Source organism: Neovison vison, chromosome 4 (assembly GCF_020171115.1).
Source record: "Neovison vison isolate M4711 chromosome 4, ASM_NN_V1, whole genome shotgun sequence".
NCBI classification, from domain to species: Eukaryota; Metazoa; Chordata; class Mammalia; order Carnivora; family Mustelidae; genus Neogale; species Neogale vison.
The window spans coordinates 199,146,336-199,165,914 of NC_058094.1; the positions used below are offsets into that span (position 1 = coordinate 199,146,336).

At 37.5% G+C, this 19,579-nt stretch overlaps 1 protein-coding gene across 2 annotated transcripts in view; it reads left to right on the forward strand.

Moving 5' to 3' along the window:
• Positions 1-19,579, forward strand: part of CFTR (CF transmembrane conductance regulator) — a 170,629-nt gene that overhangs the window by 114,159 nt on the left and 36,891 nt on the right. For both annotated transcript variants that reach the window (XM_044246438.1, XM_044246439.1), the window contains exons 19-21: positions 3,760-3,910; positions 4,804-5,031; positions 8,252-8,352. In XM_044246438.1, coding sequence (XP_044102373.1) covers positions 3,760-3,910; positions 4,804-5,031; positions 8,252-8,352 — 480 coding nt within the window. The remainder of the gene's footprint in view (positions 1-3,759; positions 3,911-4,803; positions 5,032-8,251; positions 8,353-19,579) is intronic.

The window sequence follows — 19,579 nt, forward strand, 5'->3', positions numbered from 1 at the left end:
TCTCTGGTTATATTAATAATGTTCATATTAAAGAAATTTATTCAATTCAGAACATTCCAGGAAGAGATTTTTGCCCAGAATAAGGCATACCTTTAAAAAATTAGTTTCTGTTTACTCTATTTTCCAACATTTAATAAGTTCTAGTAAATTTGCTTTCTGGATTGGAACATTGTATAGTGGAAATGGAAGGTCTGGATTCTATTTCTAACCCATAAAATAAGGTAGATAAATCTGATGATGGTCACTTTCAGTACTCAACTTCTTCGCCTCATGTTAGCATACTGGAAATGGCCCATACTGACGCATGTGCCAGGCCATCCTTAGGTGCTGAGGTCAGAAGCTAATAATTTTAGCAGTGTGTGCAAAACTAAAGGCACTGGTTTAATATAGTTGATATTCTTGTTACACAAAGAAACCTTAAATCTTGTCCTAGTTTTGAATTCAGAGTGGGTAAGAAACAATTCATTTTAGACCAGGTATATTTGTGAGACAGAGAAAAGCCATGTCTTAACATCCTACTTATCTCCATGTTTGGGTGAATGATTTTTTTTTTTATTAAATTGAAGCTGATGTATTATAAAATACCAAAATCTTCTCTTTTCAGCCTTAAAACATTTAGGTCTTTAGATTTCTTCTCTCTTATCCCAATATATGATTCCACAGAGTCCTGCTACATTGATTTCTTCTGTGTCTTTCACATCTTCCCCCCATCACTCATTCTATTAATCCCATTAATACCTTATTCATTTATGGATTAAATTTCAAACCTGGTATTCATCTCCTTGTTTTAAATAGGTATTTATTTATATATCTATCTCTATTCATTCATTAACTTACTGTAGATTTCAGAGTGATCCTTCACTCTTGTCCACTCTAGTTTCCCAGGCAGTGGTAGGTGCTCTTCAGTGACAGGAATGCTTCTGAGCTGGCTTCAGGGGGTGAGAATGTGCTTCCTAATTCCTGGGACCGTGAATGGATGGTGCCTTGCAGGCTTTACTGTCTATTGAAAAAAATGTTTTTCCTGAAGAAGTTTAGGATTTGGGTAAGGGTGATTAGGAATTAGAATTCTTTGTTCATATTTTCATCTTGTCTTGAATTCCTTCTATTTATTTTGTTGTTGTCTCATGAATACACCTGGTCTAAAATGATTGGGTTCTTATCCACTGTGAATTAAAAACTAGAACAGAATTTAAGGTATCTTTTGTAATGAGAATATCAAATATATTACACCAGTGCCTTTAGTTAAGCCCCAGTGCTAAATTATTAGCTTCTGACCTCAGTTCCTAAGGATGGCCTCTTAGAGAGGGAATAGAATTGTTTTTCTCAATGTTTAGACTTCTTTTTCTCTTATGTCTCAGTTTGAGCTATGTTCAGGATGATTCTAATTGTTGGAAACTTATATTGTGAGTGTTTCATAATTTCCACTTGTACCCACCTTTCTCGTTTTTCTCTATGACATCTTGGGTCTACCCAGTTCTACCTATTCTATTGTAACATAGTTGCATTTTCAGTCCTAAGAATCTCTAGCATATCAACAATCATGAAAACAGAACCATCACTTTCTCTAACTAATATTATAATCCAACAGTACCAAATTGGAATTATATGGTAAAAATAGCACAAGCCAAACAAACACAGTGCTGTTCACAACTGTTAACAGCAAGTGAAGGAATCCCGATCCTAATGGAGTCCTTGAATGTTTCTATTACGCCAGTGCAAGAGCTTTTGTCTTTTAGACATACTGGTACTTAATGTGATGGGCCATTTTAATTAAATCATATTCCCTAGTTAATTGTGCTTCGAACTTAATTTTTCTCCCCACCCTGCAAAGATCCTATTTCTGGAAAATAAATGTCTTTGGTTAAAAAACTGTGGTTTGTCACTGAGGAAGTCTTGTCAGTAAGACAAGTAAGTAAGTAGGGTCTTTGGGGCCTTTTTATTGTATTGGTGGCATTCGTAGGGCAAGAATAGAATAGGGAAGACTGTCCTTAGGTTACTGAGTCATCATGTGTACTTGGGCCAGTGACTCGCACAGTAAAGATTTATCTGAGTATTTGTTGATGAGTGAGGGGCTGGTATGGCAGAATTGATTAGAGACATAGAGGCATTTTCCCTAGAAAGGTATCATTGAGAGATCATCATCTGAAGTTTTAGATGAAAATAACAACCCACTCAAAGAAGATTTATGTAGCTGTTAGCTATACCCTTATCCCCAATGACGTCTTCCAAAATGTTCTGCATTTCACTGCATCATTTAGAAATATGCATGTGTCACCCATAGAAATTGGTAGAGAATTGGCTCATTGATTATCATATGGATGTTCTAATAAGTTTATTTTTTAAATTATTTTTATTTTTTTAAAGATTTCATTTCTTTATTTGACAGACAGAGATCATAAGTAGGCAGAAAAGCAGGCAGAGAGAGAGGACGAAGCAGGCTCCCTGCTGAGCAGAGAGCCAGATGTGGGACTCGATCCCAGGACCCTGGGATCATGACCTGAGCCGAAGGCAGAGGCTTTAACCCACTGAGCCACCCAAGCGCCCCTAAGTTTATTTTTTTAACATTTGTTGTGACATTACTTTATTTGTATTTTATTCACGTGGGTTATTATGGAGCAAATGTTAACAGACTTTTTTTTCTTTTTAAAGTGTATGGATTTTTAAAAAAAAAAGTGTATGGACTTAGTGTCATGTAGAAATACGAGAATATAAACTTTTCACTTGATTCGGAAGAACACCAAAATGGTTAGCGTGTTTCTGAGACTGCCATGGGCTCCAGTGTTTTGGTGGATAATGTAAAGAGATATCTCTGATGGGTCTGACTAAAGCTCTAAGTTCATTTTGACAGCATATAAAAGTAAATCAGCCATATCCCGAAAATCTTTTTTTGAGTCTTTAGGTCATTTCTAATTATTTTGAGGAGTGGGAATAGAAGTGTTGGGGAGGGGAGTAAACTGTATTAAATATAATTTTTAAAAACCTTAAGCATGAGTCAACTGTGTTTGGAAAAACTAAGTAGCTTGTCTAAATGACAAAGCCTTCACTTAAACCAGATCTTTCTGACTCAAAGAGCTCCCAGATTGCCTGATTGAATGCCTGATTTTCAGAAATTGTCTGAATAAATTAATCCTAAAATTTCATATTTATGCCAAAACTATTTCAAAATTAAAAAACATTATTTTGAAAGAAGACCAGGCTAGGGAAAAAAATATCATACTCATCTATGATTATTTATCATACAGCATTTTAAGGCATATGGGAAATGAGAATATCCTGATATCCAAGAACACTATGTTTTCAAAACTTCAGAATGTTATTCTAAGCAACCTGACAAATATTTTGATTTTGATAGAGCTTATGAAAAACACTATGTTCACATGGGTGTTTTCCTACTAGAAGTTAGCTGCCTCTTGTTAAGAATGGAACAGAGTGGGGCACCTGATGGCTCAGTCTTTAAGAGGCTGCCTTTGGCTCCGGTCATGATCCCAGGGTCTTGGGATTGAGCCCTGGGATTGAGCCCCATCCAGGGCTCCCAGCTCCACTGGGAAGCCTGCTTCTTCCTCTCCCACTTCACTTGCTGGTGTTCCCTCTCTTGCTTTCTCTCTCTCTATCAAATAAATAAATAAAATCTTAAAAAAAAAAAAAAAAGAATGGAACAGATTGTGAAAAGGGTCTTTACAAAGACATCTCTGGCATACTCTTGTGTGCTTTGCAACATGAAAACATTTACTCACCCAAGTGCTTTCTCTGATCCTGCAGTTGTTACTAATTGTGATTGGAGCTGTGACAGTAGTTTCGGCTTTGCAACCCTACATCTTCCTAGCAACAGTGCCCGTCATAGCAGCTTTCATTATGCTGAGGGCCTACTTCCTCCACACCTCACAGCAACTCAAGCAACTGGAATCTGAAGGTATGAAGCTGCATGTACGATGCTCGCCATGGAAAATGACTTCAAAGGCTATTTGTGATTCTCGACCATTCACCTACTTTTCTCACTTCTCCCCCTGCTTTTAAACTCTTACATTATGTCACAATAAGAAGATGTATGCAAAAGGACACAGTAAATTACAAAGCACACATAGATTGTGTTTGTTAATGACCATGGGACTTCATTTTGGTTTTAAAACAAGTGTGTGGTCTTATGAGGGCTGGCGTGTAAGATGTTTATATATAATATACATAATTGTATAAATTAAATTTTAAAATGATAGTGCTACTGTTACTAAAGTTTTGTCTGGGTTCCCAAACAACACTGGATAAAATTTTTCAGATACCCTTTCTTTTCCCCTGGGGGCTACCTTTTTGTGTGCCCCTGAGCACTGTTCGAGCTGTTTGGGAAGCACATTTTTCAGTAATAGCATTGCTGCTGGTGCATTTTCAGAGTTAAATACCCAGTGTGTTTCTTCTGAGATTATTATCTAATTGAACTCATATAAACGTAAATAAATTGTCTTTAAAAAAAAGGACATTTTCTCTCAGCAGTGATTAATTTAGAATAAATTAATAAATTAATTGTTAAAATTTAGGATTAGCTAGGGTAGCCAAGAAATATAAATAAAACATGGTATTGATTTTATAATAAGCTCCCATCCATGGTGGCCAAGTAACAAAGGAGACTAATTCATTTAAGATTAAAAAAAAAGACAACTATTCAAAGTATGGCACCAGTATGAAAAACATCTAATCAATGATTTTGGTGAATGATTACTCTTCCTTAAGCTAATCTGTTTCAGGTACCTGGTAGTAAGAATTTGCATTATGTCGCTACATCATTTGCATTGTTTTCTATGGACTGTTTCGCAGGCAGGAGTCCAATTTTCACTCATCTTGTCACAAGCTTGAAAGGACTATGGACACTTCGGGCCTTTGGACGTCAGCCTTACTTCGAAACTCTATTTCACAAGGCTCTGAACTTACATACTGCCAACTGGTTCTTGTACCTATCCACACTACGCTGGTTCCAAATGAGAATGGAAATTATTTTTGTCATATTCTTCATTGCTATTACCTTCATTTCCATTTTAACAACAGGTAATATGAACTTGTTAACTATTGAATTGGCCATTTAATTTAAAACTTTGTCAACCCTAAAATGCTACATTCTCATTGGTTGAACATTTTAGATACCTTTAAATAGATTTTGGAGGGAGTTTATTAATCTGAAAGTTCATTTATTGTGGGACAAATAATTTCTTTGAATGAGAGCTCTATTATTTTAGCTTTACAGTTTGAAAAAGACACAGAGAGGGTCAGATACAAATCTGTGATTGAAAGAAAAAAAATCATCTTTTGACTCTCATATTGGTAAAGAATCCTGGTATCAAAAATTATAGATTTCATTTATTCAAGTTCTTTCTGAATGGGGGAAAGAAACATCCCTGTTTATACACATGTGCACACAAAATGCCCCCACCCTAGTAAATTTGTTTCTTTTTACTACCAGTTGTGCAATTCACTATCCTAATGTGAATTTTACATGATGAAAAACTACCACAGGAGTGAATAACTTAGATAGAAGTACTATATTCTTTTTTTTTTGTTTGCTTTTGTTAAGATTTTTATTTATTTATGACAGAGAGAAAAGCATGGGGGAGCTGGAGAGGGAGAAGTGAGCTCCCCACCGAGCAGGGAGCCTGATGCACGGCTTGATCCCAGGAGGGTGGGATCATGACTCTGCTGAAGGCAGATGCTTAACAACTGAGCCACCCAGATGCCCAGAAGTACCATATTCTTAAAAAAATAATGTCTTGAATTTTAAGATCTTGAATTTTAAGATCTTTGGGTGAAATACACAGAACTTTTCACCATAAGTACAATGAAACTCTGTATGAACAAATGAGTTCTTCTAAGTTAAGAAGCTGAATTAACTGAGCTAAAAGTGTTGAAATAGCTTATACATGCCACAGTGGACAGATTCAGAGCACCTTCCAAATCTGAGGGATCGTTCAGTTGTTAGAAATAGAATCCTTCTCTAACAGAAGGAAGCACAGGCTGGAATCCCAGGAGGGTCCTGTGAAGCCCAGGGCAGGAACATGCTGGGTCTCCAGAGGTAACAGAGGAGACATCCTCATCTCTTGTGGCTGGATGCTGCCTGAGTGTAGTCCTCTGTGGCTGCTTCCTGTATTCTATCTCTCTCTCTGATGACTGGTTTTCTGGGGGAACCAGAGCTGTGCCACAGTGACTGCCTATGGCCCCTTAAGTTAACAGCAGCGTTCCTTTGACCAGGTACAGAGTACTGGAAAGAACAGAAAACAGGCTCACCTTGACTGCTGTGAGAGGAGTGGGTTCCCCACATCCATCTTTTTCTCAACTCGCAGTGGGAAATGACTCTCTGTGATGAATATAAGTGAGCAGGCAAATGAACTAAAATCCTTAATACTATAGTCAATTTTCTTCTTAGGCTCAGAATTTTAAAATTTTTCCTTTAAGTTATTTGAAACAAGATCAAAGAGGGCTGAATGGATGAAGATTTGTTAACAGTGTGTCATGTGCTGTAAAATCGTGGTTAAGGATCTGATTAAGTCCTGATATAGTAGGGCGGTAGTCAAAACATTGACAGATCACTTTAGTTCAGGACCAGTAAGTCAAACCTGATTCTAAGCCAGAGTGAATGTTAGCCACCTGATGAATAGCAATCCTGCTTCTTCTAGTCTTCAGCTGTGATAACTTGTACATACTAGTTAGCTTCTCTAAGGCCCTCATTTTCCTCATATTGTAAATACACAGGATAACAGTACCTATCTATCATATAGTTTGGGTGACTATTAAATGAGATAATTTGTGTAAAACATTTGGTATAGTGCTGGTTCCTATTAAATACCCATAAATATTATATTATTTATTCTTGTTCATATTAAAATTTTATCTTACTCTCATCTTAATCTTCAGAATGAGTAATATACTGGGGTTCTGATAAATCTTACCTATTTGGAATAAATGATTTAGTATTAAAAGCACATGCCTACTGTGTATGGTTTGTCTTCTGTCAGAGGAAATGTGGAAGAAAAAATTTCAATTAATAATAGGACAAATTACAAACGCCAAATTACAAATTACAAGTTTAGAACCCAGTAATGATCTTATCCTATAGTACACTTTCCAGGTCTGACTCTCAATGGAGACTTGATAACCTAAAGTTTTAAAAACGTTTCTGTTAGAAAATTTTTATAGTCATAAATTAGTGGTTCTCTCCAGCCCCATACATAGAAGCTATGTATTCTAATTAAACACTTAAGTATTATTCATCCTGGGCAAACTGGTCGTTTGTTTTTTTTTTTAATATAAAAGGCAGTTTTCTCCCTTTCTCAATGGCAGACCCATGAGTTTTGACTTCCTCATGAAACCCTAAGTCCACTTTGTACCCCAAAGTGTCTGCTTAGTAGAGAAAGTTCTCCTCACCAAGGCAGGAGACATATCTAATCATCAAATGGATGCTGCTCAAACCTTTCTCCTGATTTTGACTTTTTTTAAAAGACTTTATTTTTTTGGGAGAGAGAGAAAGAGAGAGAGAGATGGTGGGGGGGAAGGTCAGAGGGAGAAGCAGACTCCCCACTGAGCAGGGAGCCCAATGCGGGACTCAATCCTGGGACTCCAGGATCATGACCTGAGCTGAAGGCAGTCACTTAACCAGCTGAGCCACCCAGGTGTCCTCGTGCTTTTGACTTCTTTGTGGAGGACCTCATCCAGACATAGAAGTTTTTTGTCATTGCCCATTGTAGACTTTGAAGGTATTATTACCAACAGAGGAGTAGTAGAAGAGATGACTGTGGTATTTACCTGACACCAGCAGCCCCTTCAATACCTGACACATTTTTTTTAAAGGGCAACTCTTTCCTAATAGTCACTCTTTAATTTATTTTTTTTTTTAATATTTATTTATTTGAGAGAGAGAGAGAGTGAGAGGGGAGAGGTCAGAGGGAGAGCAGACTCCGTGCCGAGCAGGGAGCCCGATGTGGGACTCAATCCCCGGACTCCAGGATCATGACCTGAGCTGAAGGCAGTTGCTCAACCAATTGAGCCACCCAGGGGGTCCCAGTCACTCTTTAACTTAAAACATTGGTTTATTACTTAACTATATGCAAGATATTATTACTAGTGGTAGATGCTGTGGTGAACTGAGATGAAAGATGGTTAAAATTAGCACAAAATTGGAATGTAACTATGATATGATGCATGCCCTAGGAGAAGCATAAAGAGGTTCACAGCAGAGAGAATAACATAAAGCCTGTTTATAATTTTTCCCCACCTATAGGTGAAGGAGTAGGAGCAGTTGGTATTATTCTAACGTTAGCCATGAATATCATGGGTACATTGCAATGGGCTGTAAACTCCAGCATAGATGTGGATAGCTTGGTAAGTAATTATTATTTTTTAACTTTTATGAAAAAATTTGGACAAACCAAAAAGCATAGATAATGACATAAGAGAGGACTACATATCCAACACCCAGCTTAAGGAATAAAACATCACAGAAGAATCAAAGACTACTATGTATCTCAGTTTAGACCTGTATCTCTTCCTTTCTCCACATAGACAGCCACAGTCAAGATCTTATGCTGCAGTGAAAAACCCTTGTCAAGGGATGGATACACAGGAATGGCTATACTGGGTTATAGAATTCACCCACATTCAGCTTTACCAGATGGTCCCCAATTATTCTCAGATATCTTGTATAAATTTATACTCCCATCAAGAGAGTTTAAGAATTCTCATCGGTCCACAGTTTCAGCAGGTTGTCAGACCTTTTAGTTTTGGCAATCGGATGGATGTGAAGTGACTACTAAAGAGATAGGACTGCTTAACACATATTTATTGGCTTATGGGCTTCCTCTTCTGTTAATTATTTGTTTCTGTCAATTGCCCATTTTTGTAGTAGGCTGAATTTTTTCTTAATTGATTCATGAAAGTTTATGAATTCTGGGTTGTCGATTTTGTATATTTTAAACATGGTCCTCTAGTCAGTGGCTTAGCTTATAGTATCTTTTGATGAAAAGAAGCTACTAAGTTTAACGAAGTTAATTTCATTAATCTTACCCTTTATCTTTTGGTATCTTGTTTAAGAAACCCTTCCCTGTCTTGGGTTTTCCAGTTCATCAGCATTATCTTTTTCATAGTATTCTTTTTTTATTTCTTAGTTTTTAAATTTCCAGTGTTAGTGATATTTCCTTTCTCATTCCTAGAGTGTTTCTTTTTTTTTTTTCTTTTAAGATTTTATTTATTTATTTATTTATTTGACACAGAGAGAGAGAGAGAGATCACAAGCAGACAGGGAGGCCAGCAGAGAGAGAGGGGGAGGCAGGTCCCCCTCCAAGCGGAGAGCCCGATTTGGGGCTTCATCCCAGGACCCTGAGATCATGACTTGAGCCGAAGGCAGAGGCTTAACCCACTGAGCCACCCAGGCACCCCTAGAGTGTTTCTTTTTGCTTTTTCTCTCTCTCTTTGGGCCAATATCCCCACACACTTATATACTTTATTAGTGGGTACAAAGACCATGTTTTGGTTTCATTGTTTTTCTTGTCTTGGGTCTCCAGAATGCAGAGCCTGCTGTAGTATATAACTGAGTGAAAACTGTGTCAGGGGCACAGATCCCATGGCAGCAAGAATGAGAGGTAAAAGGAAGGACAGATTTCCCACTGTTAGTTAAAAAAATACACGATTTTCAAGAATAGCTGCATTGTCAACTTTGATTAGTCTGCCGGGAATAGTGTACTTAAAAATCAGTCATCCATTTCTGCGTTTGCAGAGGGGCTAGACAGCCAAGTTGAAAATGACCATACATATAACATCATCATTACACTTTTTGCCTAGATTCCTTCTCCAGTCTCCTAATAGGTCCCATGTTCCCAGAATGCACATGTTCATTCAGCTGTGAAAATTTTATAACCAATTCCTATCAGAAGAAATATCATCATGGCATACCTGAGTGGCTCAGTCGGTTAAGTGGCGGACTCTTGATTTTGACTCAGGTCATGATCTCAGGGTCAAGAGATAGAGCCCAGAATTGGGCTCTGCCCTCAGCGAGGAGTCTGCTTGTCACTCTCCCTGCCCCTCCTACTGTTCTCATGCTCTCATTCTTTCTCTCAAATAAATAAATAAAAATCTTTTTTAAAAAAAAAGAACAAATATCATTATAAAACAATATCTTTGGGGAAAAAAACAACTTTTCATGCCTTATGCCTGCCCATGTATCTAATATTTTATTTAAGCAAAGCATTTTATTAATTTATTGAAATGTAATTTAACCCTAAGATGATTTATAGTAAGGTTTCTCTCTTTTCCTTGAATGTTATTTTTTGGGGGGTTGGCTAGCTTTTTCTGTGACTCCATTTATTTCCTCACTTAACTCTTAACACTTTTAAAGTTGGGTCCCATATTCTTAGAAATATTTCTGTTGAGGGGCTTTTGAGGGACTCAGTCATTAAGCATCTCCCTTTGGCTCTGGTCATGATCCCTGGGTCTTGCGATGGAGCAGGGAACATTGGGTTCCCTGCACAGCAGGGAGTCTGTTTCTCCCCTCTCCCTTTGCCTGCCATTCTCACCACTTGTGTTCATTCTCTCTGAGAGAGTGAGTATAAATAAAAGTGAGAGTAAATAAAATTTAAAAAAAAAAGAAATATTTCTGTTGGAAAATAACAGGAGAGGAATAAATCAGTATTGTGCTTGCATTTATTTTTTTGTTCAAATTTTCTACAACTTTGACTTTACAATTAAAATCCTCGTGTACTTTACTTCTTTATCTAAAAATATCTCTTCACCTAGTATATGCACAGTTCCTTTGCTATATTAATTTTCTTGGTTTATGAAACAACCTGTATATATTTGATGCTGAAACCTTTGTCTGGTACATTTCTATTCTGTTTGTCCAATCTCCATTAAAGTTTAGTGTAAAAAAAAAATAGTTTGTTTAAGGTATGTTGACTTCTCTAAGTTTTTCTCATGGGCATTCCTGAGCTTTGTAACCCTGTGCTTTGACATTGTGTCTTTGATCTTATGGCATGAAAGAATTTTGCAAAGAACTATTATATTTTAATACAGCCTATGAAAAGTATCAATATTTGCATTTGATCTCATTTTAAAAAGTCATGTTCTTTTGTTTAAATATCAAAGTGATCATGTTAGTTTTCATTTCCCTGCCAAATATACAAGCGGTCTTTCCTGGGCCCCTGTGGACATTCATCTAGTTATTAATATTAATTCCCTTTTTTACCTCTACCCCTACTAAAGTTGTACAGTAATCTTGTTGTTCTCACCTGGCATATGTTGTGGGTAGGAGGGGAGATAGCTGTGCCCTCAAATTCTACATCTATGTGGTATTAACACAGAAGGTCCTTGTGACCTCTGAAGGAGAAATTCACTGTGTTCTCATGTTACATTACTGAATGTCTTAACTGAATTTAGATCTGAGTTTAAATGCAGTGAAGAGGGTGTTTTGTATGATATGGACTTCCAGTTTTCCAGTGCAGGGCTACTCTGAAAAAAAAAAACAAAAAACAAAACTAGACTTAGAAAGAGTATTTCATTTACCTCTTTAGCCTAGTTTAGATACGGGCACAGAATCAAACATAAACAGAACTATGAAGTTATAAAACGGCAGAATGACTTTTCTTTTACTGCGCATCATTTGCTTACACCCAGGTGCCTGGATTTTATTAGCTTTCAGCCAGTAAGGGTAATATTTGGATGATAACACCTCCTCATTGTTACTTCATGTCACTTTGTAACTGACTGCACATCTCAGTTATCAGCACTCAAAGCTGACCAAAAACCCTTTGATTACATATTCCTAATAAATTCTTCATTATATTCCCTAAGATAGTTCTTTCCCCTCCTTACTTCTTATCTTTTCTTGGGAGCTCTGGTGATTCTACCTCCTGCACTCTCAGCCAATGACCTTGCTACATCATAGAAAAAACCAGATGCAACCAACAAGAATTTCCTTATTTCTCTCTACCAGTTGCACCAGCCTGTTCACCTCTACTCATATGCCCTACCTTCCCTCTATGTCTTTATTCCTATTTAAAGGCGAGTAACACGCAATTAACTGCTCTTTGTGGGACCTCTGTCCCCATCATAAAACTCCCTTCCCTTGATGTATAACTTGCACCTCTTTTCTTTGATCTATTTATAGCCCAACTTCTTGAAAGAGGGCCTGTCTCCATTTCCTCCTTCCCATTCTTGCCAGAGCCTACTTCTCTTTGTTTGCATCAGCCCCATGACTCATGGCAAATATTTTGCCAGATCCAATGTCCTTGTCTCCCTTACCCTCTCAGCAGTACTTATGCCATAGACGAATCCTTCTTCTGGATACTTTCTTCTCTCACACCATGATGATCCTCCTGCCAGTCTCTGCTACCTCTTGGGTTCCTCCTCCTTACTTCTCTTTGCTGGCCCCTCCTCTTCTTACAGGACTCTGACCATTAGCTATATTCCAGCCCTCTTCTGTCTTCTCTCTAGCTGCTGCCATCTAACGCTGTGCTATAGAAACCATCTCTCAATCACTCATTCATATCTCTAGTCTAAACCAGACTCTCTGAAGATACACTACAACTTGATGCCTCTCTGTGTTTAGAAAGCACAGTGATAAGAATGTCTTTCAGTAAACTTGACATTTTGGGGCCTAAGTTCTTATCTAGAATCTCCTCAAAATACAACATGTGGTATCATGAGACCATTAAAAGGGAATAAAACTTATGTTCTACCTACTAATTTGTCTGGCTTTATATATTAGTTTGGAAAGAAAAATCATCTGAACATTGTCACCTTATGAATGATACAGATTAGTAGGCTGTGAGTCACCCAGAAATTAAAAAAAAATAGTAAAATTGCCAGAAAGTCAAATTTAATAATTCCCACTGAAAACCCCCGTTATAGGGAATTTCCAGTTATTTCAGTTGATATCATGATATTTTAAATACTGTTATTTCAAATTCACTCTTCATTTATGTATATAAATGTGTATATGTGTATATGTCTGTTTATTTATTTGATTTGTGTATTTTATACCATTCTGTAGATGGGGTGAAAAAGAAGTATTAATTCCTTTTAACTCCATACCTCAAGTACTAAATGAATTACATTTGTTATTGCTAAAGCCACTGTTTTAAATTTTTGTATTTTTTTAAAGCAGATTTTATTTATTCATTTGAGAGAGAGTGAATAAGAGACAGAGAAAGAGAACAAGCCAGGGGAGGGGTGGAGTTAGAGGAAGAAGCAGACTCCCCTCAGGGCAGGGAGCCCAATGTGGGGCTCCATCCGAGGACTCCGAGATCATGACCTGATCTAAAGGCAGACACTTAACTGACTGAGCCACTCCGAGACCCAGTTTTTTATATTCTTAACGAATCTGTGTACTAATTTATTTTCTTTGGACTCACAAGATACCTGCCATTTTTAGTACCCTTAGGTGTCTTTTTGTCCTATTTTTAGCTATGTAAGCAATTACATATCTTAAACAGGCAATGCGTATACCTATATTTCTGAATCCATGAATGAATGATAATTAAATAAATAAGAGTTAGAATGGGTGCAGAGGTGATGTTTCAGACATAGCAATATCAAGCTATCTGGTGACTGGTGGATTACCCACACTCAAAGTCGGTTTGAATGAGGCAGTTGACAGTTCATGTATTTTTCAGGAATGTCTACCACTTAGTGAGCACAACTAAAAGATCTGAGCATGTGAATAGTATCCTGCTTCCTTAATTCTCTAACTACAGCAGCAGATAAGACATGCCTATTGTACTATGTGTTCCTAACAAGACAAGGGGAAGGAAACCACCAGGATGAGAGGGAAAACAGTGTATCTGCAGGGCTAACATTTAGATTCCAGTTAATGAGGCTCCAGAAAGTTCTTGCAAGAGTGATGCAATCTGAGAAGAGTTTTGTGTCAATAGAGACTCCCTCTGTTTCTCCTTTATCCTTTTATTACCTCTGTTGTTTTTTGTTTTTTGTTTTTGTTTTGGATTCCAGTAAAGATCAAGTGACTGATGGTACAGTAACCAACAAGAGAACAAAAAAGGGGAACCTGGCTTCTCTTTGTTGCATCTGATGCCCAGTTCTCTAGTATTGAATCCAGTTTTGCTCCAAGAATTTGAGAATTTGAGGGGAGAATTCAGTTCTCCTCTTTCCCCCTTTCTTCAGTGGTCCGTTGATCATATCTTTCTTTGTTTTTCTGTCCTCATGAGGCTTTGTAGCATGTTTTCCATTCATGACATCTGTCCCAAGACTTCTTTTCCTCCAAACATGTCCTTTCTGTCCTACAGAGTGGGTCTTCTACTCTGCATTCCACTCTTGTTTTATCACCAAGATGTGTTGTCTTAGGCAAGTCATCACCCCCACTGAGGGCTTCACATTTCTCTCTGTAAAAGGAAACAGTTTGGTTACAAAAATTTTTTAAGGTCCATGTTAGCTCTGACATTCTGTTCTGAATCTAATCTTTCACATGAAAGATTTCAAGTCTTGATTGGCATAGATGTAGATGTCCACAGGAATCAGACTTACCTGCCACTGTCCTTCACCCCTAAACTCCACTGATTAAGTAATTTACCACTGCAGTTGTTGGAGCAGAACAAAGAACTGAACCAGTGTGTTATTAGAGCCAACAGAGAAAGTGCCATTGAGATGCTCTAGAGTCTTGAATTTGTAGGGGAGGCTTATGAGAGCCATAAAGGACTGCTGGAGTGTTGGAAAGTTGAGAAAATTTGTTGAGTTTTGCGACTGTCACTTTAGCTTCCTGAGTTTAGGTTTTTTCATTTGTACCAAGAATGAAAGGATTAGATCAGAAGTTCTCAACCTCAACAACACATGAGGAAAGTTTACAACAATATAGATTACCGGGGGTCCTGTAAGATCAATTAAATCATTTCTCCTGGTCAGGGGCAGGGTGACTGGAGATGATGTCTATATTTTTTAAAGTGTTCCAGGTGATTCCAATGTGTATCTAGACTTGTGAATCACTGGAGTAGATACTCTCTAACATTCATTTTAGCTCTGACTTTTTGTGTGTGTCATAGGAGGAGGTCAGCAAACAATTTCTATAAAGGGTTGGATAGTTACTATTTTCAGCTTTCTGAGCTATAACCTTTGTAGGGCAAAACTAATATAAACAGTTGGATGTAGCTGGATTTGACCATTGGTCCATAGAGCTCTGGTCTATGGAATAGAATTTAGTTTGGAATTGATGGACCACCAGCAAATCATTTTTGCCTTATATATTAACTAATATATCTGTAATAGGATATAAAAGGATGATGCTTAGTAATAATACTTTGGGGAAGCCAAAATATTTCAAAATTAAGATGTTTAGAGAAAATCTCATTAAAATTGTATAATATCATATCTTTCTTTGTTTTTCTGTCCTTGAAAAAATATTTTGATATGATACTTTAGACCCCTCTTCCTGAGATTTTCTTTGAAATACTTGTAATGGATACCACATGGACTCAATTTTATTCATTAAGTACTTGCTGATGGCTTGTCATTGCTTTTAAAAAATAGTAATACCAGACAGAGTGTAAAGTTCAAGTGTGAGTAGTAGATTCAGTAAGTGATATGATATTTTTCAAATTAAAATTTAAGAGTTTTTCCTGCCTTTTGGCACACTTTGTATAACCATGATTACTGACATTGTTAATTACCGAAAATAGACACCAAAATATTTGATACCTCTGTGTTTCTTAGGTTATTCCTTTTGTCATTAGCTGTGATGGACTTTCCTTCTCTTATTTAAAGAACACCATTTCTATTACTTCTTGCGGTCAGAAAAGGTAATATCTATTTGCTATGTGATTTACCACAGGTTTGCAGTAAACAGTTTGTGTAGCTAGCAGGCTATAATAATTTACAAAGACTTAGAGTGTATAGTACACTATAAGTAGCTCACTTATGCTGTTAATAATTTATAACAATGCAGTCCTTGACTGACTTTTTGAATGCTCTAGGAGCATAAGTGATAGACACAGAAGGATAGACTAAAGTTTCAGGAATATGTTTTAGGCAGAGAAAATATTTACATGATAACCATTATCTCATAAGTCTGTGTGCATGACCTAAAGATTATGCTAATGACTGTAATGTGGCTTTGGGTCACAGGTTGTATTAGTGAGTCCTGAAAAACATTTCGTTTGGACCTAGCAGGAAAGATCTACGATGTAAAACCTCCCTTTTGTATACTTCATTGTTCGAAAATACAATGTGTGAAGTTCTTCACCTTGTATCAGTTTTCCCAATGATTCTTCTCACATTTATTTCTTGTGATTCTCCTATAAAAACCAGTTGTGAAATCTCTGTAAGTGTTGCCCACTAGACGTCGGGCTTAGGAAATATATTTTTTATTATCATGACTCTTCTGGTGTTAAGCATATAGTTTTGATGTCCATGCATAATTTTAATGCGCTGTTTTTTACACAAACCAAAGGATAAAAGAAAATAGAGCAAATATTTTTGTGGAGGAGGGGAGTCTGGCTTTCTAAATTATTCTAAAAAAGGTTTTTAAGAATTTTCTTCACTCACCATCAACAGAGAGGGAAAAGGAAAGTCAAGAATCACTCCCCCCACACACACTGTACACATCACTTATAAAATAAGGTTGTCATAAGGCTGTGGGGCTTTCTTTTCATTAACCATCACATTGCCTAAAGACTTTGTTCTTCTGATGCTTAGATTAGAAACTTGAGACGTTATTATAAAGATAATGAGATTCGGTGTTAAAGATTGATTTGGGAGAAGTTTTGGAGCATAATAAATTTAAATAACAAAGCCAGAGATTAATTAACTAGTTTATTATTATTTTTAGCAAAACCAGAAATTTAAAGCAGCCATTTCTCAAGTAAAAATCCCACCTCATTTTGGCTAAACTTTAATTTTATAGAAGTCTGTACAGATGATCTCAGGTTTTCCTCTTCACATGAAGAACAGGTTGAACATCTCAGCGTCTGAGTCTCATTTTGTCTTCATCTTTAGTTTCTGAAAATCTAAGACAAATGCTCTCACCTAAGCTGGTAATGGCTACTTTGAGACTTTTCCTATCAGAGGGCCAGGCAGAACTGTTCCTCATTCCTCCTCAGGAACACCCTTCACTGCCCAGGAAGAGGCAGCTCGTCCATAGTCTACAGGCACTCTGAGAATTACCAAATCTGAATTTCCGTCCAGTGGCACAGTGGTTTTTACATATCACCTGACAGTGTTAATAGATTCTAAATTAGGGTAAATTGGAAGGGGAGGTGAACCATGAGAGACTATGGACCCTGAAAAACAATCTGAGGGGTTTGAAGTGACGGGGGGGTGGGAGGTTGGGGTACCAGGTGGTGGGTATTATAGAGGGCATGGCTTGCATGGAGCACTGGGTGTGGTGAAAAAATAATGAACAATGTTTTTCTGAAAATAAATAAATTGGAAAAAAAAGAAATAAAAAAAAAGAAAAAGGATTAAGTTAAAATAAAAAGCTCAACTAAAAACAACTAGATGAGACTAAAAATAGTTTGGTATGCTGCCATTTCCTTCAAATCCAAATAGCAATGTCTATTTTCAGACTGAGAAGCTGAAAGGTACAATGGCTGCCTCCATTGCCTACTGAGGGACTCAGCACTGTCATTCACCCAGCCCAGATATTGCTTTCTGCAGATGAGGTAGAACAATGGGGTCACTCATCCTTAACAAAGATTTATTAAGGGACAGCTTGATGCTAAGCCCTAGATGGGGAGGATACAACAAGGAATGCTTTGAATAAGGTGACTGTAATAGGCAGTGTGGCCTCAACCAGAAGCCTGTGGAGGATCAGCTTCAGATCCTCTCTCTTGCATGGACACCTTCTGAGGCCTCATACTTAATTATAAATGCATAATTTTGCTGCTTTCACATAAGAAGAATTATTTAAGCTTTAGTTTCCACCAAACTGGGGTCCATCCCTGGTCAGCCATGAAACTTTGGCTATGAAATCAAGTGTGTAAGATGTATGACTCTCCTTTTGCTGTAGTTGAATTTATTTTCTGCTTGAATACATGTGCTGCGGAGTACAAGAAGCAATCTCAGCATGTTCAGAAATTCTGCTGGAAGTAAATCTAAATTCTGAATGGAGTTTACAGAATGCCAATGCACTGGGGGAGGGAGCATCTGGCCCTAGGTTTCCCTTGTCTGTGCTGTCTCTGAGGCACTGACTTTGCTCTTTGACCTAGAGGTGTATAGTCCATGGAGACTGCATCTTTGTTTTTCTGATCCTGATTATGAGCCTTACTTTGATGAGTTCTCTCTCAACTTCTCCCATGACCAAGGCATGGAAGACCCTGAGGGGCCAAAGGATGGGAATTTGGTTTTCATCTAGCACCACTCTGGAAATAAAGGGAAGTCTAAAGCTGTCTGGATCTAGACATGCCAAGCACCCATGTCCACTCTACTGCTTCCATGCTATTCCACATACTGGAAGTTTCTCTAAGGCATGCCTCATTCCTGGGCTTCACCTTGATATTAAGGCATAGGCCTCTTGTGTCCAAAAATTCCCCAAATCTACTCAAGGATAGAACTAGAGTTTGGTTGCAAGTCAGGACTCCTTTTTAAAGGAATTGGTACCTAAGTCCTCTTGTTGCCCCATTCATGAGTCAGATTGTGGGGTGAAGAGAGGAGCTGTTTCTCATCCATCATAAATTCATCTATGGCTACTGTTTTTGCATAAACACTGCTTTGAGTCTTTCATGCTTTGATTTTTGAAACTTAATAGCCAATATTCAGGTGGCTCAAATTTTTCAAACTATCCATCACTGGTTCCAAAAGCCAATTTTTGAAACTTGAAGGACCAAAATTCATTTTTTCCACTCTGGTTCTGTTGTGGCTTCTCCTTTAAAAAGCAGTGGAAGTAGAATGTGCCAGTTAGAGAACCTGTGAGGGACAAGGAATTAGTAACTTATAATATTATCTGGCCACATCATCTATTCAGTAACAGCATTTCAGTGGTTGCAAAACTTGCCATAATGCAGGTGTCTGCACTAGCCACCTTTCTGTCTCATCAGAAAATGTCCTAACCCGCTGAACTGAACGGGTGTCTGCTTACATGCTATGGATCAGTGCCCACTGTTAAGACGAACTTGTTCTTGGTCAGGGATATTTGACTATGCTGTGGGTAACTAGAACAGTCTGTCTTGGGGTCACTTTAAGCAACTAGACTATATGGAAGATGATGAGTTGAAAATTTCATTTTGTAAATTTTTTTAAAAAGATTTTTTTTTTTTTTTTTGAGAGATAGAGAGAGAGAGATAGAGAACTTGAGAAGAGGGAGGGTCAGAGGGAGAAGCAGACTCCCCGCCAAGCAGGGAGCCTGATGTGGGATTTGATCCCGGGACTCCAGGATCACAACCTGAGCCAAAGGCAATCACTTAACCAACTGAGCCACCCAAGTGCCCCATTTTCTAAATTTGATAGGTACATTCCATTTATTAATTTGACATTTTAAGTTCTAGGTTCACTCTCAGTGATAAGCCTCACTAATGGAGTACATAATTTGCTATACTCTTTACAACTCCTTATGCAAAAAAAAAAAATTGTATACATTTCAGTGCTGCCAAAATAATGGTTTTAAATGTCATTTTCTAAT